The following is a 24,399-nucleotide window of genomic DNA, read 5'->3' as shown; positions in this document are numbered from 1 at the left end:
TTGTGAAACTGTACGGAGGGCCTGGTAGGGAAGGCTGTGCCTCCCCAAACAGCCCGGCCCCCACCCCCTGACTGCCCCCCTCAGAACCCTCAACCAATCCAAACCCCCCCCCCCCCACTCCTTGTCCCGACCACCCCCTCCCGGCACCCCCCGTCCCTAACCTCCACCCTGGGACCCCACCTGCTCCCTGTGCCGTGACTGCCCTGACCCCTATTCACATCCCCGTCTCCTGAAAGGCCCCTCAGGACTCCCATGCCTATCCAATGCCCTCGTTCCCCATCCCCTGCCTGCCCCCCCAGAACCTCCACCCCATCCAATTGCCCCATCCCCTGACTTCCCCCCAGAACACCTTGCCCCTTATCCAACCCCCCCCCCCACTCCCTTCCCCCTTACCATGCCGCTCAGAGCGGCAGGAGCTTGCAGCCACGCGGCGCGGCAGCAGCCAGCCACGCCGCCGAGAGCGCTGGCAGTGCAGAGAGCTGAGGCTGCGGGGGAGGGAGGACAGCCGGGGAGGGGCTGGGGCTAGCCTCCCCGGCTGGGAGCTCAAGGGCCGGGCAGGACAGTCCCACGAGCTGGATATGGCCCACCGGCCGTAGTTTGCCCACCTCTGGTCTAAACCATCCAAGACAGATGGCTACCCAGACTCTTTTTGAAAACCTCCAGTGAAGGCGATTCCATGACTTCCCTAGATAGTCTGTTTCCATTGTCTCACTGTTAGGAAGTTTTTCCTGAGATTCAGATTAAATCTGCTCTGCTGTAGTTTTAACCCATTTTGTCTTGTCCTACACTCTGTGGCAAAAGAGAACAATTTTTCTCCATCTTTTTTATGGCAGACTTTCAAATATTTGAAGACCACTGTCATGTCCGCCCCGCCTTAATCACCTCTTTTCCAAACTAAACATACCCAGTTCCTTCAGCCTTTGCTCATATGGCTTGCATTCCATCCCTTTGAACATCTTGGTCACGTGCCTCTGGATCCTTTCCAGTTTCTCTACATCCTTTCTATACAGCGGTGACCAAATTTGACACAGTACTCCAGATGAGGCCTAACCAATGCCAAGTACAGCAGTATTATCACCTCCTGTAACTTGCGTGCTATGCCTCTGTTAATGCAAACCAAAATTGCATTTGCTTTATTTGCAATAACATCACATAACAAGCAGTATGCTGGAAGCAGGATGGCCAGCTAAGACCAGCAGGAACATCTTGGTATTCGTAAACAAGCCTAAAACAAGGGAGGGGTCAGATTATGCATGAGCGGCCAGCGCATGCTGCACAGCAATTGATTACTGAAAAGCAACCAAGCCAATCATGACAAATATGATACAATGTACAGTTAGAAACTAGTGTTGGTAGAAGATTTTTGTTTTGGGACATTGGATTTATGATGTACCCTGCATCCACGCTGGGCATTTGAGACTCATCAGTTCAGTGTAGCTTTGCTGTATGCCAAATAAAAGAACTTGAGAGATGAGACTGGAGTCTGAGTTTTTGGGGAACCAAGTGGAAGAGGTCTTGGGGGAACCCCAGCATAATCGCAATGACGACGACAGTCTGAAGTCCAGACCTGAAAAAAAGTCTGTACATACAAAAGAAAGGTTCCTTTAGTGTCGTTTAGCTGCCAAGTAAAGCCCTCAAAAGTCAGGCCTTTTCTGACTTTTGAGGGCTTCATTCTGCAATGTAAATGTTCTTTCAATGTAATTCTCTTGTATGGTAAAAGCTCTGGATTTTTAAATGGAACAGAAAAATTCCAGTATGTACTACTATAATTTGCAAGTTAGCAGAAGCATGCCTGCACTGGACAACAGATGCTGCCAGTCAGGCTAGAGCCACATGCACCTTTCTAGACCAAATAAGCAGCAGCTAGGACTTCTTTAGAGTATGATGAAAGCAGTGCTGTCATCTGTACAAACATCCAAAGAATGTGAAGAGACCACCTCATTCTGCTCTAACATGGCTTCCTGGAGCTCACAATGCCACTGGGAGAAAACACACCCCACCACACACCCCAGTTTGATCTTTTCTGTAAGCTAGAAAGAGACTTCATTGCAGTGGGAGAGGCTAATGTCTGGATAGATTGTTGGTCTAACCCCACCCACTGTTTGAAACAGAGCCATAATACAAGATTCTCCATATGGTATGCAACATGCTCACTAGTCCCACCAGTACACTTAGGGGCAGGGAGTGAGTTTTTTGTGGATTTGTGTATGTGGTTTTTTCCTTCAGTTTGTAGAGGCTGGTAGGGGACAGTGGGCAGTCAGAGAAGCAGAGTCCTGATCAGGGAGCCTAGAAAGGCAGCCAAATAGCCAGACAGTGGCACAAGTGAAGCAAACAGAGCTGTGAACAGGGGATATTGAGTGGGAATTTGTAAGGGGAGTTTGGGGGTGGGAGGTATTCTGGTGTTTGTATAGGTCTTGGGCACACACACAAAAAATAAAAAAGCATCTAACATTTTTATTACTGACGTTGGCACAAAAAGTGAGTGTGCGCTAGTAAAATTTGCAAATGACACAAAGTTGGGAGGTTTTGCAAATATGGAGGAGGACCGGAATATCCTACAAAAAGATCTGGATGACCTTGTAAACTGGAATAATAGAATGGGATGAAATCTAATAGTCCCTAAATGCATGACTTTGCAGTAACAACAAGAATTTTTGCTATAAGATGGGAATTTATCAGTTGGAAGTGACAGAAGAGGAGAAAGACCTGGATGTACTGGTTGATCACAGGATGACTATGAGCCGTCAATGTGATGTGCCTGTGAAAATGGCTAATGCAATCCTAGGATGCATCAGGCAAGGTATTTCCAATAGAGACAGGGAAGTGTTAGTACCATTATACAAGGCACTGGTGAGAACTTATCTGGAATACTGTGCGCAATTCTGGTGTCCCATGTTTAAGAAAGAGGAATTTGAACGGGAACAGGTGCAGAGAAGGGGATCTAGGATAATCTGATGAATTGAAAACCTAATTTATGAGAGGAGACTCAGAGAGCTTGGCTTGTTTAGCCTAACCAGAACAAGGCTGAGGGTGAGATACGATTGAGCTCTATAAATACATCAGAGGGAGAACTCCTTTCTCTCCCTGGTATTTATTTAAATTAAGTGCCAATGTGGACACAAGAACAAATGTATATAAACTGGCCATCAACAAGTTTAGGCTTTAAATTATGTGAAGGTTTCTACCTATCAGAGGAGTGCAGTTCTGGAACAGCCTTCCAAAGGAAGCAGTAGGGGCAAAAAACCTAAATGGCTTCAAAACTGAGCTTGATAAATTTGTGGAGGGGATGGTATGATGAAATTGCCTACAATGGCAGGTGGCCCATCGGCAAGTGCCAGTAGCAAAAATTTCCAGTGGCTGGAGACTAGATGTGATGGGCTCTGAGTTACTACAGAGAATTATTTCCCAGGTATCTGCCTCGTGGATCTTGCCCACATGCTCAGAGTCTAACTGATCATCATATTTGGGGTAGGGAAGTAATTTCCCCCCCGGTCAGATTGGCAGAGACCCTGGGGGATTTTTGCCTTCTTCTACGGCATGGGGCACAGGTCACTTGCAGGTTTAAATTACTGTAAATGGTAACTTGAAGTTTTTAAACCATGATTTGAGGACTTCAGTAACTCAGCCAGAGGTTAGGGGTCTATTTCAGGAGTGGGTGGTTGAGTTCTGTGGCCTTTAATGTGCAGGAGGTCAGACTAGATGATTATGATGGTCCCTCCTGACCTTAAAGTCTATGTGACTATGAGTACATGGTGATGGATGATAAACTATTGCAACCTCATGGTTAGCAGCAAATAAGGTGTTAACATTCTGACCTCCCATTTTGTATAAAAATATAGGCAGGATCAGGCCCAAGAATAATAATATTCTGTACTTTATATGTAGCACTTTTCCTCCAAGCCTATCTCAAATGGGTTTACAAAAGGTGATACAGTAACCTGAGTTAATGTCATAACAAGATGAGATGTCACGTATCTTCACATTACTCAGTAAAGTTAATGTGCAATACAGCACAGCACAAAAAAGTATCCTGAAAGCATTATCACTACATTATTCAATGATTCATTTATTATTTTCCCAGGTTCCTTATATTCTGTATGGTAGAAGATTCTTTTAACTAGTACCGTATATATTTGTTCATAAGCCAAATTTTTTTTTATAGTAAAAAAGGGAAGTATCAGAGAAGGGGGTCAGCTTATGAACAGGTATAGAGAGGGGAGAGGTGGGACACAGCCTCTCCCCCAACAGAGGGGGCACGGAGAGGCAGCGCAGCCAGCAAAGCCAGAAGAGTAGAGGCGGGGCCAGAGTCTCTCCACTTCTGGCCACACTGCAGCTCTGGGGCCGGCAGGCTGCCGCCGCGCCGCACCACCCAGCCCCGCCTGCCAGAGTGCGCTGCAGCCATGCCGCCCAGGCTGCCAGAGAGGCTCCGGCCAGGCCAGAGACATCCTCTCCTAGCCTGCCCTAGCTAAGGTGGAAAGGGATAGAATGGGAAGTGTGTGTGTGGGGGGTCTCTCCCCTGACCCCCAGCATCTCCCCCCCACAAAAAAAATTCCCCACCAGGTGCTGTCCCAGCGCATCAGTGTAAGCAGCTGGCGGGCCAGGACACTTTGTTTACTTAGGTTTACCTCCATGCCTGCAGACACTAGAGGTACACAAACCATCTCAGCCTGCCAGCAGCATATCCTGATGGGCTGGAAGCTAAAGTTTGCTGACCCTGGAATTATAGGGTTGGCTTATGAATTTTCCTTATTTATTCATTCCTTATTTATTCATCTGGGGGGGGGGGAGGGGTCAGCTTATAAACGAACCAGCTTATGATCGAGTATATACGTATGTGTTTGGGAAGACACCATTGTCTTACACGATGCAATAAATTTTGCTTAAGTATGTAGAATCCTATTAAATTAATTTTCTGTCCAACTTTCCCCAGGTTTGACATTCAATAGAACTTCACAGTATATGCTTAGTGCAGAGAATAAACTACCTTCCACCAGGTTCATTCTTTCGACAGTTACATGCAGTCTCTGCTGAAACAGAGCTTGACAGTGTCTGAAAGTTAGTCTTTAACTTCAGTTACATCCAAGTCGGTTCAGTTTGTTAAGGAGATAGACTCAGACATACTTGAATGCTTTCGCTGAGGGACCAACATGCACATTGAATCTACTTTTCAGCGGACAGCAAGGGCTCAGTTAAGGCCCTGGCAGTACATAGTGAGTTGCTGTGCCGGAGTTGGGACAAATAGCTATTATACCTGTATAAGACTAGAGCAGACCTACTGCATCCAGGAGTGCTGGAGAGAACAATGTTACTAGAAGTTTTTGCTTCATCTTTAGCAAAAGGTGCTAAACCTCCACTGGATGACAGATTCCCTTTCCCTAGAAGTTTCCAGGATCTGTGGGACTGGGTGGCCATATTCCTCTTTCCTCAGTGGCTCCTTCACACTTCCCTTAGAAAAGTATTTGAAGTAAACTCCAACTTTACTGTTTAGAGTAACAGCCGTGTTAGTCTGTATTCGCAAAAAGAAAAGGAGGACTTGTGGCACCTTAGAGACTAACCAATTTATTTGAGCATGAGCTTTCGTGAGCTACAGCTCACTTCATCGGATGCATACTGTGGAAACTGCAGAAGACATTATACAGAGACCATGAAACAATACCTCCTCCCATCCCACTCTCCTGCTGGTGATAGCTTATCTAAAGTGATCACTCTCCTTACAATGTGTATGATAATCAAGTTGGGCCATTTCCAGCACAAATCCAGGTTTTGTGCTGGAACTTTACTGTGTTTCTTATACCCATCCCAGGGCTATTTTTATGGGAGGGCAATATCTGGCCTTGTATCTGAAAACCAAAATATATTCATACAAGACAAGTTACTATTTAGGAATACCTTTGCACCAAGTATGAAATCTTAAAACTAACCCATTAGCTGCCCACAAAGGTGATACTGGGATTTTTAAAACTTCTCTCCCATTTCTGCATAATAAAGAATAGCTGGAATTTGTTCAAACTTTCAGAAAACACACACTAAGCAGTTTTGGGTTGCAACCAAGCTTGAGAAATGTCTGACAAAAGAGGCTTTGAGAAAGTTGTAAGCAAGTGAGAATTAGGGTTCAGAGTAAAATTTAACTTGTAACTATGTTTTTACTGCTGCACTGCTATACCAGTACATTTTTCCATTTAACAATAAGGATATGGAGGCAGATATTACCATATCTGAGGTAGAAGTGAAACTTGAACAGCTTAGTGGGACTAAATCGGGGGGCCCAGATAATCTTCATCCAAGAATATTAAAGGAATTGGCACATGAAGTTGCAAGCCAATTAGCAACAATTTTTAATGAATCTGTAAACTCAGGGGTTGTACCGTATGATTGGAGAATTGCTAACATAGTTCCTATTTTTAGAAAGGAAAAAAACGTGATCTGGGTAACTACAGGCCTGTTAGTTTGACATCTATAGTATGCAAGGTCTTGGAAAAAAATTTGAAGGAGAAAGTAGTTAAGGACATTGAGGTGAATGGTAAATGGGACAAAATACAACATGGTTTTACAAAAGATAGATCGTGCCAAACCAACCTGATCTCCTCCTTTGAGAAAAATAACAGATTTTTTAGACAAAGGAAATGCAGTGGATCTAATTTACCTAGATTTCAGTAAGGCGTTTGATACCGTGCCACATGGGGAATTATTAGTTAAATTGGAAAATATGGGGATGAATATGAAAATTGAAAGATGGGTAAGGAATTGGTTAACAGGGAGACTACAGTGGGTCCTACTGAAAGGTGAACTGTCAGGCTGGAGGGAGGTTGCCAGTGGAGTTCCTCAGGAATCAGTTTTGGGACCAATCGTTTTATTACCGACCTCGGCACAAAAAGTGGGAGTGTGCTAATAAAGTTTGCGGATCATACAAAGCTGGGAGGTATTGCCAATTTAGAGAGAGACTGGGATATCATACAGGAAGATTTGGATGACCTTGTAAACTGGAGTAATAGTAATAGGATGAAATTTAATAGTGAGAAGTGTAAGGTTATGCATTTAGGGATTAACAACAAGAATTTTAGTTATAAGGTGGGGACGCATCAGTTAGAAGTAACGGAGGAGGAAAAGGACCTTGGAGTCTTGGTTGATCATAGGATGACTATGAGCCGCCAATGTCATATAGCCGTGAAAAAAGCTAATGTGGTCTTGGGATGCATCAGGCGAGATATTTCCAGTAGAGAAAAGGAGGTTTTAGTACCATTATAGTATTATATTTAGTACCATTACAAGGCACTGGTGAGACCTCACCTGGAATACTGTGTGCAGTTCTGATCTCCCATGTTTAAGAAGGATGAATTCAAACTGGAACAGGTACAGAGAAGGGCTACTAGGATGATCCGAGGAATGGAAAACCTGTCTTATGAAAGGATACTCAAGGAGCTTGGCTTGGTTAGCCTAACTAAAAGAAGGCTGAGGAGAGATGATTGCTCTCTACAAATATATCAGAGGGATAAATACCGGAGAGGGAGAGGAATTATTTAAGCTCAGTACCAATGTGGACACAAGAACAAATGGATATAAACTGGTCATTGGGAAGTTTAGACTTGAAATTAGACGAAGGTTTCTAACCATCAGAGGAGTGAAGTTTTGGAATAGCCTTCCAAGGGAAGCAGTGGGGGCAAAAGATCTATCTGGCTTTAAGATTAGACTCGATAAGTTTATGGAGGAGATGGTATGATGGGATAACATGATTTTGGCAATTAATTGATCTTTAAATATTCATGGTAAATAGGCCCAATGGCCCGTGATGGGATGCTAGATGGGGTGGGATCTGAGTTACTACAGAGAATTCTTTCCTGGGTATCTGGCTGGTGAATCTTGCCCACATGCTCAGGGTTCAGCTGATTGCCATATTTGGGGTCGGGAAGGAATTTTCCTCCAGGGCAGATTGGAAGAGGCCCTGGAGGTTTTTCGCCTTCCTCTGTAGCATGGGGCACGGGTCACTTGCTGGAGGATTCTCTGCTCCTTGAAGTCTTTAAACCACGATTTGAGGACTTCAATAGCTCAGACATAGGTGAGAGGTTTTTTGCAGGAGTGGGTGGGTGAGATTCTGTGGCCTGCGTTGTGCAGGGGGTCAGACTAGATGATCATAATGGTCCTTTCTGACCTTATATCAATATCTCTGAATGCCTTTGTAAAAGCTCCCATCACCATGGTATCTCAGTACTCTTTCAGTAGATTTTATTCACAGCAACAATTAGGTTACAGATCCTTTCACTGAATTACCCAACAGCCTTTTTTTCTTGGATTTCTTAAGATAAATATTCTGTACTGACAACTATCTAAGAAAAACAAACCTCTAGCTTAGGAATGCTCTATGCAAAAGCCATTCTCCAATGGTTCAAACACTGGAAATTCTGGAGAATACAGATAAACCAGAGGAACACATTTGAGGAAGAAAAGGACATATCCTAGCCACTGAAGCCTAGCCACAGGACAGGCAGACAGACAGTCAGCTTCAGAACAGCCTGGAGCCCAGAGGCCAGATGCCATGGCTGGAAGAATTATTTCATCTGCTTGTCATCTGGAATCTGTTTACCACCTATGCCTACAAAGTGACTGTGAGCTCTTTCAGACTTAGGTAGTCAGATTTAACATTTTACTTACAAATAGTGATCTTCGTTAAACATTTCTCTTCTTTGCTTTTCTTGTTGCCTTCTTTTTTCTTCCAGTTTATCAGCCTGCAAAATTGAAGGAGATTAAGAATTAAGTGAGAAATGAATGATTTCACTACTTCTTCTTGTTTTAATAGCCCATTAGATTTCACACCCAAGCATACAACAGCCCAAAACACAGGGTTTTTTTTTTTAAATATTTTAAATATTTTAAATTTTTAAAATATTTTAAAGAGGCTTCAGCCTAGACTGTACTCTTAAAAACAGACCAATAGTCAAATGCCTCCTGGCAGCAGGGTCAAAAGACTAATTTAACATGTACAAAAAAATTCAGTATAATAGATCAGATTTCCTCCTGGCAAAGATTTGCTTGTTGTGGGAGTGAAGCCATCATCAGAGACCCAGTTACACTTCCTAATTCTCCAGCCACTAAATCAGGTTACCACTACAATAAATTAATTGGTGTAGGTTTCCTTGCGGCTGCTTTGAGAATGTGCCCCATCCTTCAAGATGTGGGGGTGGTGGTTGACTTAGGTACATATATGCCCCCATTTCCATATGGTTTATCCTCAACATCGCTGTGAGGTATGGAAGTGCTAATATCCCTATGATACGGATGGGGAATAGAGACAGAGAGACTAAGTGTCTTGCACAAGATCCCAGAGGAAGCATGTAGCATTGAACCAGGGCCCTCTGAGTCTAGTTCCCTAATCCCTGGACTATCCTTCCTCTCTAGGAACTAGCACTGCTGGCTTATAGCAGCTGACAATGCATGCCAAACAGAGGAATTCTCAGCTGACAGCTGCAGCTAGATTCTGGCAGGGCAAATGAGTCAAAGCCAACAAATCTGGCCCAAATGGCCTAATTAATCCCTGGTGTTCAGAAAGCACATCAGAAACTGTGTGTGCCAGTTATCACCCAAGTACACAAGCATTTGCTGGTACAAAACCAATTTGTGCATGCAAATCACTGCAAAAGTGAGTTCATAAAAGATCTGAAATGCAAATTTATGCACATACATATAGATATCAGATTTTTGGCTTTTTAAGGTCAAATTCTGGCTGAAGTTGAACCTATGCAGATAATGGGGTGGGGGAAAGACATGCACATGCGTGCACGCATGCGCGTACACACACACTCACTCACTCTTACTGCAACACTGAGGACTCATCTGCATGGGGAAATTGACTGGAATAGCGATTGCTGAATAAGCTATTCCATAATAGCTCCCCAGGTTAGCAGCATTCTTGAATTAAAAACTTTATTTTATTCCAGAATAATTACTCTGCAAAATACTCTGCATTGGAATTGCATTAATTGTTCCCAAATAAAAAAAAAAACAAAACTTATTCCAGAATAGAAGCATCCCCATAGGGAGTGGCTCTGCAACAGTTTATTCTGCAATAGCTACTCTAGTCAATTTCCTCATGTAGACAAATCCTTAAACACTATGCCTAATGAGAGATTCAACTGAAATGCTGACGCCAAGAAAATCCATATTACATTCAGTACCACAAATACTACAATATAGGATCTCCAATCTAAAACTGCATATAACATTTAGAAGTCAGTAGCATAAAGTTGGTCTGTGGAGGGCTTTAAAAGTAAGCAATATAAAATTTTGAAGTAAAAACTAAGAGAACTTTGCAGCAGCACAGAGGAAATACAGAGTTCTAAATTAATTCCAGTGAAAAAGGTAAGTAGCCAAGTTTTGTGCAACACGTGGTCTCTGGATGACCAGTTAAGACACTTCACTGTATTTCAAGCACAAATCAAGAGTTCCAAATCTTCATTTCAATCCTGCTATATTTTTAAATTCTAAAATGCCTGTTTGATGAAACATTAAGTTTTCACACCACAGGCACTGATGTTACAGCATACCAGACAACTATCCCTAATTTTTAAAATGATGGAAAAAGTATTGGACAAACAGGTACTGAGATCTGATCAGACAGTTACTTTGCCTTAGCTGAATTCAGGTCCCTCCCCTTCCCCTTCTTTAATAGATATGGCTAATGAAAGACTGAAGGAGGAGGCTTGTGAAACAAATCACTACAGTAGGTAAATCAGTCTTCACCTTGCACTGAGTAAAGCCATATCATATCTTGCACCATATTTTGTAAGTGGCTCAATAATTAAACGAGTAAGTACAACAGTGATGTGGGCATAACTCGGGGACTGATTCTGAATCGAAAAAAATCAAATCCTCTTTCAACAGGCTACCCCTTAGCTCATATAAGCATATCAGAATGAGACACTATAAAGGAGAAGTACTGAAATACTGGCACATACAGAATTAAAGAATGCGAAGCAATTAAAATAAATATCTTGATACAGGTTTCAAAAGCAGACAAGAGGCCAGAGTCTACGTTGACATTTACAAAAATGCAGCCACCCAATGCTCCAACGGGGAAAAGGGTATGTACAGCTTTAGGTTGTGGTTTGTGAAATGTGTTTATAAAACCTGTATCCACCTCTGCAACTCAAAACAGCTTCCCTCAACAGGCCTCAGTCAGCACAGCCTCTCTCCCCCTACAAAAACCAAGACACCAAACAGATCTTGTTGCAAGACCTGCAGGTCAGTAAACGTGGGCTCTGAAGAATTCTACTGATGGGGAAGTTAGATGCACAGTTGAGGATACCCTAAAAACCATCTTGTGTTTCCAGCACCTCATGATTAAAATCAAGAGACTGAGCTCTGGTGTCTCCGTTATTAACAGCAATATGACAGTGAACCTGAGGTGGTCCATGAAGTAAAGCCAAGACTCAATATATTTAAGGTTTTTATGGTAGGTTAAAACCAATACCCATTCATTTTTGGGTGCATTTAAAAGAAGCCTGTGCAAATTGCGTGGCACAGAAGTAATGTGCTCCATGTAAGCAGAGCCCCTTACATAGGCAGATACATTTTGCGCAACCTAGAACTTTTTTTTTTAAATCCCTGCAGGAATCCACAGTTGTGTCTCAATATCAAATGTATCAGAGCAGCTGACAGATGTAGAAAAATCAGCAGGGACACACACCTTTTATCCCTCATCAACAAAGTATCCGTACCTAAAACGAGACTGATCAGTGTCAGAGGAAATCTGAGCACACCAGCTATTGGCAGAGTGGCTTCAAACACTACCTTCCTCAAGGGTGACAATTAGAGGGATTTTTGGTATTACAGGCGGGCTTCCATGAATAAGGACATAATGCTTCTTAAAGGGAAGTTGGCACACTGACCTCCCCAAGGGACACATGGACAGTTCACTTCAACAACACATCCACTGTCTCAAGAATTTAACCACCAGATGGTCGTGAATCCATCTTACTGGTGGTGCTGGAAGTCTCCCCAGCATGATGGAAAACTCCCTAGTATTGCAGGACTCAAGAGGGTACTATTGGCTGTAACACCAGCCACATTTGTCTCCTCCAGACACATTTTTGTTCATACAGAAAAGCAGGGATTTGTCACATGAGAGGGATTTAGTGTATGAAATACAAACTGCAGGAAATATCGGACTACAATGGATAAAGGCAGCAAGGATTCACCAACAACAACCATACAGAATAGGGCTTGAACTAATTGGCCACTGGCTACTGCACTAGCCTTTCACCTATCAGTTTAGCTTGAAATCCTTGCTTAGGTCATAAAAGAAAGAGTGATCTCAAACATCATAAAAGCACTTCCCAACTGGCACTCTCTCTTCGAAGAGGGCCAGGGCTGGAACAGCTGTGGTACTGTAGATAAACATGTTCGGAGTGCATTAGGAGAGATGTTTGTAGAAAGCCAGGAATTCTGCAGCCTTCAGCAAATACTAAAAATAAAAAAAGTCTGCTAGTACAGTTACTCGTTACCAAAATACAGAGCACATTGATAAGACAAGATTTATTCCATATTGTTTTCTTTATTTTAAATGGAGAGAACTGCCATTTATGAAGACCCTTAGAGAGATACACAGCAGCAAAAAGTTAGTTACATGCAATAGCATTCTCACTTCAGTTAATTTGAATCTTTACACATTTAACTATTTAACTTTAGAATATATGTGCAGCAAATGCTAATGGAATAACAAGCTTATAGACCAGAACATGCCAGACAGAGAAAACAGATCTGACTCAATCATATGGTGTTTGATCTCAGGAAATTGCTGTTGCAGAAAGAGATGCTTTCAGAAGTTTTTGAGCTATGCGTGGGGATATCTTGTTCAGGGTTTTACACCTGTACCATTTACACTGAAGGCATGAGTTCAACTTTATCTACCTCTCCCCATCCCCAGATGCTTTTGCAGGATTTTCATTCTAAAAGACTCTACAATAAAGTTCAAGTTAACTTAAGGTTCTATCAGGAGGACATTCTCATTCTGGGTGGGCTTCTGAGACTTGAAGTCTATAAAGCTCAGCATTATCTGGGATTGTAAGAGTCTCCTTAAAAGGTACCAGGAATGCTGCCTCTGGTCATCTGTTCTCTCCATTCTTACAGATTAGGTACATCCACATCTATCTCAATGCCATACTGGAAAAAGGACATCTTCTTTAGTGGTCTCCACTCAAGTTTCTCAGCGAGTGCTCCAGCATCATCACCTAGATGATTTGGGGGGCAGGGACGGGATGAGGGGAAATTGAGGAGAAGGGCTTGTGGGATTTACATAGCTCAGGGGTACTTGATCAGCAGTCTTGAAGATTCCAAATAGAATCTCAGTGAGTCTGCAGAGCTGATCTATGCTCCTCAAATTAGCCTGGATTACAAGTACAACGTGCGAGATTGATGATCATTCTTAGCCGAGGCTGATAGACACAAGACAACAAGGAGAACACCAGGCAAACAAATCAATTCTGCAAAAAACACGGAGATCCACCCTTCTCCTATCCACCCTATTGTGCCTCCCAGTAGCAAGGATAAGAGAGTGTATGATTCTATTTTTCCCTCCCCAGAACAAGAATTATTCTTTGCAGCAGCAGAAGGTAGGAGATGACATTGAGCAATATCACATACAGAGGTTGTATCTATACATAGTAGCATTGACTTATGATGCAAGATCCTTACACAAACACCTCTTTATTATTTGAGGATCTCAGCACAATATCTAACCATCACACATTTTGTAGCTCTTTCCCAACAAACATGAATGTCAAAGTAGTTCTCCAGCTGTGAAAGTTCCAATGCCCCTGCTGACATAGCTAGCTAGCCAGCCATGATCATCTTTCACACAGTCATGCAATTTATTTTTATTAAATGAATAGTGGCTTTGCCTGAGAAATCACAAACCCTCCCCCTGCTTCATATACTATAGAAGTCCTCCTTTTGATCAAAGACATGAATGTAGTTGATGCTCTGCAGGTGCAGCTGGCAATTCTTCTAGTTTTCAGATAGATTCGTTATTATTTGTAAAAACAAAAAAAAACAAAACAAAACAAACTGTTCCATGGATAACCAGGGCCAAACACTGTCTTACTCAGCAGGGCCAAAGTTCTGTGGAATTGGGAAGCTTATTCCCTCCATTTTTACTCTTGCCTCCCCACTCCCCATTTCTTCTTCAGATCATAAGTGATGTGTCTGCAACTGAGCTGAGATTGTTGAGGGCAAAAGCCAAATCAACACCCTTTGGTGGCTTTTTAGTGCACTGCAGATCTTTTCTACGAAACAGGGTGGATTATTCGGCATGTTAATATATTTCAGTCAAAAACCTCACCAGTCCCCAGGTTGCTACAAAAAACATCTTCAGACTAGTTGATTATTTTTAAAGTTCCCTTTGATACCTATTTACTTACTTGGTTTGCAAGATTCCCCAACTTGCTTTAAAAATATGAATTTAATTCTAGGAAATAAACAGTTTGTATGGTAGAGGTATTTGCTATGATATTGCACTTTTAAACGAAATCACTATTTAGAATTTTACTACCTACAAGACCTATAAACATTTTACATTCTGTGGATGTGAATGCCAGGAAACTGTAAAAGTAGGAAAACAAAACTGCTACATCAATACTTTTTCCAGGTATAACTGTAGTTACAGCAGACTTGAAACTTGTCCAGTTGTCATGGGCAATAAATCAATATATAAAATGGATGAATAAAGTTTGTTTCCCTTTCCCCCTCCCTTGTCATAAATGCTCATAGAAAAGCCTGGAGAAGGGGGATTTTTGTGCATGGGTTTGTAAATATTCATGACAGCTTTACAAGGTTCCAGGAGTAGCCATTTAACGCCCCGATACTGCAAGTTAACGGTGTGTGGGTAAACCACAGGAAGCCCCATTAGTCTCAATGGCCATTCTGTGCAGGGGGGAGCCTGCAAGAGTAAGTGCATGATCAAAATACAATATAGGAACAAATTATCAAACAATCAATTTGTAAACACCTGGAGAACAACAGAGTTCAGGAATAGCCAGCATGGATTTGTCAAGAACAAATCATGCCAAACCAACCTAATTTCCTGCTTTGATGAGGTTAGGGTATGGAGGCATGGAGGGTGGGGGAGGGGAGAAGGGAGCTGCAGACATGACATATCTTGATTTTAGTAAGGCTTTTGACAACTCCACATGACATTCTCATAAGCAAACTAGGGAAATGAGGTTGAGACGAAATTACTCAAGGTGGATTCATAACTGGCTGAAAGACCACCCTCAAAAACAGTAGTTATTAATAGTTCACTGTCAAACACAAGAACATAAGAACGACGATACTGGGTCAGACCAAAGATGCATCCAGCCCAGTATCCTGTCTGCTGACAGCGGCCAATGCCAGGTGCCCCAGAGGGAGTGAACCTAACAGGTAATGATCAAGTGATCTCTCTCCTGCCATCCATTTTCACCCTCTGACAAATAGAGGCTAGGGACACCATTCTTTACCCATCCTGGCTAATAGCCATTAATGAACTTAACCTCCATGAATTTATCCAGTTCTCTTTTAAACACTGTTATAGTCCTAGCCTTCACAACCTCCTCAGGCAAGGAGTTCCACAAGTTGACTGTGCGCTGAGTGAAGAACTTCCTTTTAAACCTGCTGCCCATTAATTTCATTTGGTGGCCCCTAATTCTTATATTATGGGAACAAGTAAATAACTTTTCCTTATTCACTTTCTCCACACCACTCATGATTTTATATACCTCTATCATATCCCCCCTTAGTGTTCTCTTTTCCAAGCTGAAAAGTCTTAGCCTCTTTAATCTCTCTTCATATGGGACCCATTCCAAACCCCTAATCATTTTAGTTGCCCTTTTCTGAACCTTTTCTAATGCCAGTATATGTCTTTTGAGATGAGGGGACCACATCTGTACGCAGTACTCAAGATGTGGGCATACCATGGATTTATATAAGGGCAATAAGATATTCTCCCTCTTATTCTCTATCCCTTTAATGGTTCCTAACATCTGGTTTGCTTTTTTGACTGCCACGGCGCACTGCATGGATGTTTTCAGAGAACTATCCATGAGGACTCCAAGATCTTTCTCCTGATTAGTTGTAGCTAAATTAGCCCCCCATCATATTGTCTGTATAGTTGGGGTTATTTTTTCCAATGTGCATTACTTTACATTTATCCACATTAAAATTTCATTTGCCATTTTGTTGCCCAATCACTTAGTTTTGTGAGATCTTTTTGAAGTTCTTCACAGTCTGCTTTGGTCTTAACTATCTTGAGCAGTTTAGTATCGTCTGCAAACTTTGCTACCTCACGGTTTACCCCTTTCTCCTATTCAGCTTATTTATAAATGATCTGGATTGGTCCTAGGACTGACCCTGGGGGAACATCATTTATTACTGTTCATTCCTACTCCGTTTCCAGTCTTTTAACCAGTTCTCAATCCATGAAAGGATCTTCCCTCTTATCCCATGACAACTTAATTTACATAAGAGCCTTTGGTGAGGGACCTTGTCAAAGGCTTTCTGGAAATCTAAGTACACACTGATTCCCCCTTGTCCACATGTTTTTGACCCCTTAGGAAAACTCTAATAGATTAGTAAGACATGATTTCCCTTTACAGAAACCATGATGACAATTTATGTTCTTCTATGTGTCTGACAATTTTATTCTTTACTATTGTTTCAACCAATTTGCCCGGTACTGACATTAGACTTACCGGACTGTAATTGTTGGGATCACCTCTAGAGCCATTTTAAAATATTGGTGTTACACGAGCTATCTTCCAGTCCAAATTCTGGCCCCCCCCCTCTGACCACTTTACATAGCTCCAGAAGACTAAGGAGGCATTCCTCCTGCACAGGGGCAGTGTACAAACTGCCCCCCCGTCACAGTCCCTAGTACAGGAGTGAGAGCACGTTGCAATCTGGAAATTTTTCCTATGGCTCAGCTGGGAGGGTTTTGGGGGAGAGGGCTGTTATAACTTATGCTAAAGGCCACATTAGCCCCCAGAGGGACCTAAACTCTTGGAAGTGCAGCATAGAATCTGCCCCAGGACTTTGAAGGTCCAACAGCCAAGAGATCACTACTATGTGACAAAGTAAGCCATGCAATTATTTTAGACTGAAAGATGGGGGGATAGCTTGAAGGGATGGTTTTGTTTCCCCCAAACAGGTCCCTTTAATCTTTTACAATGTTTTTATTATGTATTTGCTTCTGTAAACTGTCAATACATACTAATTTGGGGTTCTAAATTGAAGTCTCCTGTAATCTGTGTTATATTGGTTCTAGTTAGTCTCCCAAGGGTTTCTTACAGACACCGTATCCCTGTCCTCTGGAGAGAAGCAGAGACCGTGGGTTGGGGGTGTGAAGTTCTGTCAGCATATAGAACATTCTCTGTCCCAAACAGCATCAGGAATGGGGAAAAAAATTAAGCAATTACTGCTTTCTTAAAGATTGGATCCAATGTCTTGGGGGTTATTGGGACCCTTTTACCCCATAACAAATGATGTCCCTGGCAGAGAGAGGCAAAGGTTGAAGCCTACATAGTGGAAAAGGGAATGTGAGAAAGCTGCAGTCTGCCTTCCAGAGCAGAGCCACAGAAGAACCTATGGGGATCATTATGGGCACAAGGCAATCTCACAGGCAGTCTTTTGAATCCCTAATGCATCCAGAAGGATGGAGGTTGGTGTCATTGAGTAGACAGACAACTTCACATCCCCACACAACGGGGATTTGCGGTGGAGGCAAACAGTGGCCCAGAGAATGTTTTCCCAGAAAATGTTTCCAATTTTTGATGAAAAACAATGCCACATGGTTTATTCCAGCCATGTTGGAAAATCTAATTATATCTTGGGCCATTTCCCCTATGTTTACACAGTCTTGAAAAAACATTTTGGTCCAAGGCTCATATACAGATGGGACATTCAAGCTGGTCAGCTAGCACAACTTGGTAAGGTGATGGACAAATAGGAACTCTGGTACTGCAGTGATGGCATTACCACTGATGCAGGACTGCAGACAGAAAGAGAGCAATAGGAGGTAAGGCCTAGTGTATGTCAGTGAGCATTACCAGGTACACTATCAGTGATAGTCTGGCTGATAGGTCAGTTATGTGCAGACGGGATGCCACAATACATGGGCTCTTAGAGACTATGTGACCACATAGCATTAAAAACTGGACTCTCAGGCTTCAGTAGGGCCTGGGATTTCATCCCGAGCTTCCACAACTTCTTTTAAAGTGCACCTGGGACTGGGGTAAATACCTCCCAACAAAATCATGTCTGCACTTGCATTTTAGAAGAATGGACAGGCTTAACGGTTTGCAGTTTCACCATGACCTCAGTGTATGAAGGCATTTCCATCTGAATTTGCAGATTTAGATCTGAAAGTGCAGCATTAGAGAAGTTCACCATAGACATTACCGATTCTCAAACTGTGGGTTGGGACCCCAAAGTGGGTCATAACCCCATTTTAAATGGGGTCACTAGGGCTGACAGACTTGCTGGGGCCCGGGGCCAAAGCCTGAGCTCCACCGCTTAAGGGCTTCATCCCTGGGTGCAGGTTACAGGCCCCCTGTCTGGGTCTGAAGCCCTTGGGCTTTGGCCCTCTGCCCAGGGTGGAGGGGCTGGGGCAGGCTCAGGCTTTGGTCCTGTCTTGGGGCCATGTAATAATTTTTGCTGTCAGAAGGGGGTCGTGATGCAAGAAAGTTTGAGAACCCCTGCATTAGAGCATTGTTCTGTGGCTTCTTACCCTTAATTCTGTTCTTACAGTGGACATTGAAGACATTATGGCTTCATCTCCATCAATGGGACAACCCTTTTCAACATCAGTTGAGGAGGGTCGAGGGTAGCCATCTTCATTTCATAAATTCAAACATCACATCATGCTACACAGGTAAAACAGGGTATTTCTGTACAGCTGCCAATGCAGAGCTTTCTATTTAATATATAGAACATCTGTCCATCGGCCTTTCAAACTTTTGACGAGATGGTGTAATTCTCTAGATACATTCCCTGAATCAGAGCAGAGTTATCCTTACTGTTCTCAACCAAAACAAAAATCAGCCAAAACAAAAGGATATTACAGTGCACCCTCCACCTCCAGAACTGGTTTGTTTACATTTTGGGCCTCCAATATACCTTGTTTTGAAGCTAGCATGATGGAGTATACTCCCAGGCCAGTAGGTGATCAATGGTCCTATAGGCACATCACTCTGGTCTGGTGACTGTCAGTCATACGTACTTCTGGCAGATTTAACAGGTTCCTCTCTTAGAGAGATGAGCCACAGGGGTTCCAGCTCTGCACACGTTCTTGGAGGAACAGTTATTTCTAATCATTAGGTATAGAACTCAAGTAACCTAGAAGTTAAAGCTGCAGGAACAGCTTATATGGCACCCAGAACAACCTTCTTCCCTACTAGAGCCACAGAAATCAAAGTGAGTTTGTGAGCACAGCACAACATCAGCTCAGATTTCATCTAAGGGGATATGCAAAATTTCAGATGAAGGACCAGCTTCTCAGCTGGTGTAAATCAGTATAGCCAAATTTACATGAGCCAAGGATCCATCCCATAGGATTCATCCAGGTAAAGCACTGCTCCAGTGAGATATTCTGGCCATTGCAGACTCAAACAAGTCTTACCTTTTCTCTTTGAATCATTTTCATTGTCAGGATTTCAGCTTCTTCAGCCTCCTTCTTGATTCTTGCATATTCTTCTCTCTTTAGCTATATGGTATTGGGGGAGAACACATACACAGACAATGCAGTTTGGCTTTTGTATTGCACCTCTTCCAACCCTAAATTTTTATTCTGATGAAGTTACAAAGAAAAAGGAAAAAAACATCAAACATGTGTGCCCCCTCACAGTAATTAGAAAATGAAGACATGAACTGTACAATAGCTCTTCCATGATGTTAGTTTTGAACAATCTGTTATCAGTAGGTAGTTATGCAAGCAACCATACTGGGTCCCCAGGGGTCTGTACTGGGTCCAGTCCTATTCAACATATTCATAAATGATCTGGAAAAAGAGGTAAACAGTGAGGTGGCAAAATTTGCAGATGACACAAAACTACTCAAGACAGTTAGGTCCCAGGCAGACTGCGAAGAGCTACAAAAGGATCTCAGAACTGGTGACTGGGCAACAAAATGGTAGATGAAATTCAATGTTGATAAATGCAAAGTAATGCACATTGGAAAACAATCCCAGCTATACATATAAAATGATGGGGTCTAAATTAGCTGTGACTACTCAAGAAAGATCTTGGAATCATCGTGGATAGTTCTCTGAAGACGTCCACGCCGTGTGCAGCGGCAGTCAAAAAAGCAAACAGGATGTTAGGAATCATTAAAAAGGGGATAGAGAATAAGAGGGAGAATATCTTATTGCCCTTATATAAATCCATGGTAAGTTCACATCTTGAATACAGCATGCAGATGTGGTCACCCCATCTCAAAAAAAGATATACTGGAATTGGAACAGGTTCAGGAAAGGGCAACAAAAATGATTAGGGGTATGGAACAGCTTCCGTATGAGGAAAGACTGGGACTTTTCAGCTTGGAAAAGAGATGCCTAAGGGGGATAGGATAGAGGTCTATAAAGTCATGGTTGGTGTGGAGAAAGTACATAAGGAAGTGTTATTTACTCCTCATAACACAAGAAGTAGGGGCCACCAAATGAAATAGGCAGAAGGTTTAAAATAAACAAGTATTTTTTCACACAATGTACAGTCAACCTTTGGAACTCCTTGCCAGAGGATGTTGTGAGGGCCAAGACTATAACAGGGTTCAAAAAAGAACTAGATAAATTCATGGAGGATAGTCCATCGATGGCTATTATCCAAGATGGGCAGGGAGGGTGCGTCTAGCCTCTGTTTGCCAGAAGCTGGGAACGTGTGACAGCAGATGGATCACTTGATGATGATGTGTTCTGTTCATTCCCTCTGGGGCACCTGGCATTGGCCACTGTCAGAAGACAGGATATTGGGCGAGATGGACCTTTGGTCTGACCCAGTATGGCCGTTCTTATGACTGACCTTTACAAGTGTGTATGCCCTTAATAATGAGGATAATACTTACAGCCTCAAAGGTGGGTTGGTGTGTTGATTGACTAGTTACTGTTTACGTAGCATGTTGAAAATATGAAGGGCAACTTCGGTGGCATTATCATTAACCTCATTATTTTAGAGGTGATCTGCAACATTGTTTACACACACTTATATAGCAGTCTTCTCATTTCCTACATTACAGAGAAGTCTTTCAACTCCACCTTTTCTTTGTCTCTTTTGAAGTCTCATGACTTCTATTTCTTTTGTCAAATAACTGGTAGTTCATTTTACAGCCACATGGAACAGTGGGTCTCAGAGGGGGAAAGAAAAAAAACAAAAACAAAAACAAAAAAACAGTATTTCCTAAATTAAACTAAAAATCACATGTATTCCTCCTGACCTTTTGCTGGTATTTAGATTGCAGGAGTCTGATGTGTTGTTTTTGCCTAGCTTCAGCCTCGGATTCTGTTCCACCTAGAAAATACAAATTGCATTCTGCATATTAGAAAATGTTATGCCCAAGTTGTCAGCAACAAGAGACACTAATATAACAAATACATTAGGCATACATGAGAACGTTTTCATAATCATGATGATAAAAATGAGAGATCGAAGAGGCCTATTTTAACTTTTTGCCCATCTCTTTTTCTAATGTCAGTCTTTCTCCAGCACAGGATTGTTATTTGCAGAATATTCTTCACTGTATTGTCCTTTTTACTGGTAAATGACTGAAGTTACGAGGGTTCATCATTTTACTTGAGAGACTATTTCACGGTCTAACAGTGTCTTGCTTTCTAGATTAATTTCCTGATGGTCATCCTAAATTTTCTTTTGCTCAGTTTATTCAAAAAACTATGTTGGTGCTAGATTTGGTCCAAAAAAAAAAAAAAAAGCAAGAAATTGTTTCACAAAAATACTTTTCCAAAATTGATAGAAATTTTTATTGAGGTTTCTAATTGGATGGCCCCTAACCATCAAAGCACCTAACATCAGTGAAAACACAGAATTTGCTCTTTATTAGCAAGGGGGAAAACAACACTCAATTTTTAAAGCAATCAAAAACCTGATTGAAAACACAAGCCTCACCTGCATCTTAGCCTTACCAAACCAAGGTTCAAATAGTAGGAAGTATAGTTTTCAGAGGCATGGGTCCTCCATTGAGAGCACCCAGCCTCTAGCCATGAATCTGTGAACTCTAGAACAGGACAGCAAGAGGGACCCAATAGATCTTCACTCTCATGGCAGGGCAGGGAGAAAGAAGTGAATTGATTTAAATCTCATTATTCTCAGTTCTTGCGCTAGGCTACTCTGAACAATTCCTCTTTTCCATGATGTTCCCTCCATTTATAGAAGGCAATTGGGTCTCCCTTTGTTGTTTGGGCAAGCTAATTCCTTTAATTGCAGCTCCATAATTATTTCTGACAGGTTTCAGAGTAGCAGCCGTGTTAGTCTGTATTCGCAAAAAGAAAAGGAGGACCTGTGGCACCTTAGAGACTAACAAATTTATTTGAGCATAAGCTTTTGAGAGCTACAGCTCACTTCATCGAATGCATTCAGTGGAAAATACAGTGGGGAGTACATGCGATGAAGTGAGCTGTAGCTCTCAAAAGCTTATGCTCAAATAAATTTGTTAGTCTCTGAGGTGCCACAAGTACTCCTTTTCTTTTTGCATAATTATTTCTATTTTTCTTCCCTGCATTCCTTCCTGTTAGTCAACATCTTTGTCATTACAGAGGTACCCAAAACTACAAAAGCTGGTTGCATTAGTGCTACATACAGAACTATTACCTTCCTAGTCTGTGCGGACACCCTGAGGCTTAACTTTACACACCTGTGTAGTCCCCCTAGGAATCAATGGAACTATGTAGTATGCAAGACAATATACCTACTGTTGGCACTGTAATCAGCACACAGTTGGTACTATAAATAATTTTTCCAGGTTGAGCATTTTTGTGTTACTTCCTGAACCCTTTTCTAGCCCCTCTGGATCCCTGTGTATTATTCCCCCTCCCGGTATTGCCAACACTTTGCCTTTTAGTGTCATCTGCAAATTTAACATCAGCTCCAGCTCCTGATGTTAATTAAAGCCATGTGCATAATCAATCTCCAACGGAGGCACACCACTGGACATCAGCCACTACTCAATATATTGCGGTTCATCATTACCCTTTGCTTACAGCCTGCCAGCCAGTTTTCAATCCATTCAACAGGGCTCATATCCAAGACAACTTGAATTAATTTTTCAAATAAGATTTTGTGAAGCAGTATATTAAATGTTTTAGTCAAATCAAAGTGTGTTACAACTCCTGCATTCACTTTATATATAAAAAAACCAACAATGAAGGTTGTCAGGCAGGATTTGTTCTTTATAAACTTACGCTAATTTATTGCTTAGAGTTCTATTATCTCAGGGAAAGTATGGAACTCAAATTTATTTGTTTGTTCTCTATGGTACCTGAAATTATGTAGTCCCTGAAAGGTTGGATGTCTGCCAGTCACAGAAATAGTGCAGATTTGGAATTCTTACAATATTTAATCAAGGTAGCCAAGCAATTGTAGAACTTCAGTTTGAGGAAATCTGAGGATTTGGACACTAAAAATGCAGTCTCTCTAAAAAGAGTCACTCTCAGAGAAGAGGCATTAAAAGAATTTGCGATCTAATAAGCCTATTTAATTGTGCCATTAAAAATGCCATTGGAAATCTCTTTTTTCAAGCCTCTGCTGGCCCTCTTAAGCCCACACGAGCCAGTATAGAGCTAAAGTTCTTAATGCCAGATATTGAATATAGAGGACATTTCTCACCAGTCATCCATGTGTATTTGCCTCAATTTGGAAAGTACCAGCACTAACGGTTGATGTAGCCTCCTCAAATGCTGAAGTTTCTACATGTCAGAAGCCTGTTATTTCTTTTCACTGTAGATACAGATCAGATGTGAAGTCCCCAAGGAAATGAATCTGCTTTTTAATCTGTGTTAATTACTGTGCATTTCCCACAATTCTGATTCCTCTGACGGAAGCTCCGAGGCTCCCTCTTAGTCATTCCACTCACTTTATGGAGTTGAGAACACACACCAACAGCTCTTTAGTTTCCTTCACATTAGTGATCAATGGCTCCAGGTCTAGTTGGCAGCTGGTATCAAGCAGAATACCCCAGGGGTTGGTCCTCGGGCCGGTTTTGTTCAATATCTTCATTAATGATCTGGAGGATGGTGTGGATTGCACCCTCAGCAAGTTTGCAGATGACACTAAACTGGGAGGAGAGGTAGATACGCTGGAGGGTAGGGATAGGATACAGAGGGACCTAGACAAATTAGAGGGTTGGGCCAAAAGAAATCTGATGAGGTTCAACAAGGAC

At 42.1% G+C, this 24,399-nt stretch overlaps 1 protein-coding gene across 1 annotated transcript in view; it reads right to left on the bottom strand.

The window, feature by feature from the left end:
* EPSTI1 (epithelial stromal interaction 1) overlaps positions 1 to 24,399 on the bottom strand; it is an 81,309-nt gene that overhangs the window by 39,408 nt on the left and 17,502 nt on the right. The window contains exons 4-6 of the mRNA XM_074961353.1: positions 21,445 to 21,518; positions 19,640 to 19,723; positions 8,647 to 8,720 (exon numbers count right to left, since the gene is read on the bottom strand). Coding sequence (XP_074817454.1) covers positions 8,647 to 8,720; positions 19,640 to 19,723; positions 21,445 to 21,518 — 232 coding nt within the window. The remainder of the gene's footprint in view (positions 1 to 8,646; positions 8,721 to 19,639; positions 19,724 to 21,444; positions 21,519 to 24,399) is intronic.

The sequence above is a fragment of the Natator depressus genome, chromosome 1 (genome assembly GCF_965152275.1).
Source record: "Natator depressus isolate rNatDep1 chromosome 1, rNatDep2.hap1, whole genome shotgun sequence".
NCBI classification, from domain to species: Eukaryota; Metazoa; Chordata; order Testudines; family Cheloniidae; genus Natator; species Natator depressus.
The sequence above is the reverse complement of the archived record's forward strand: the minus strand, read 5'-3'. Positions and strand labels throughout refer to the sequence as shown.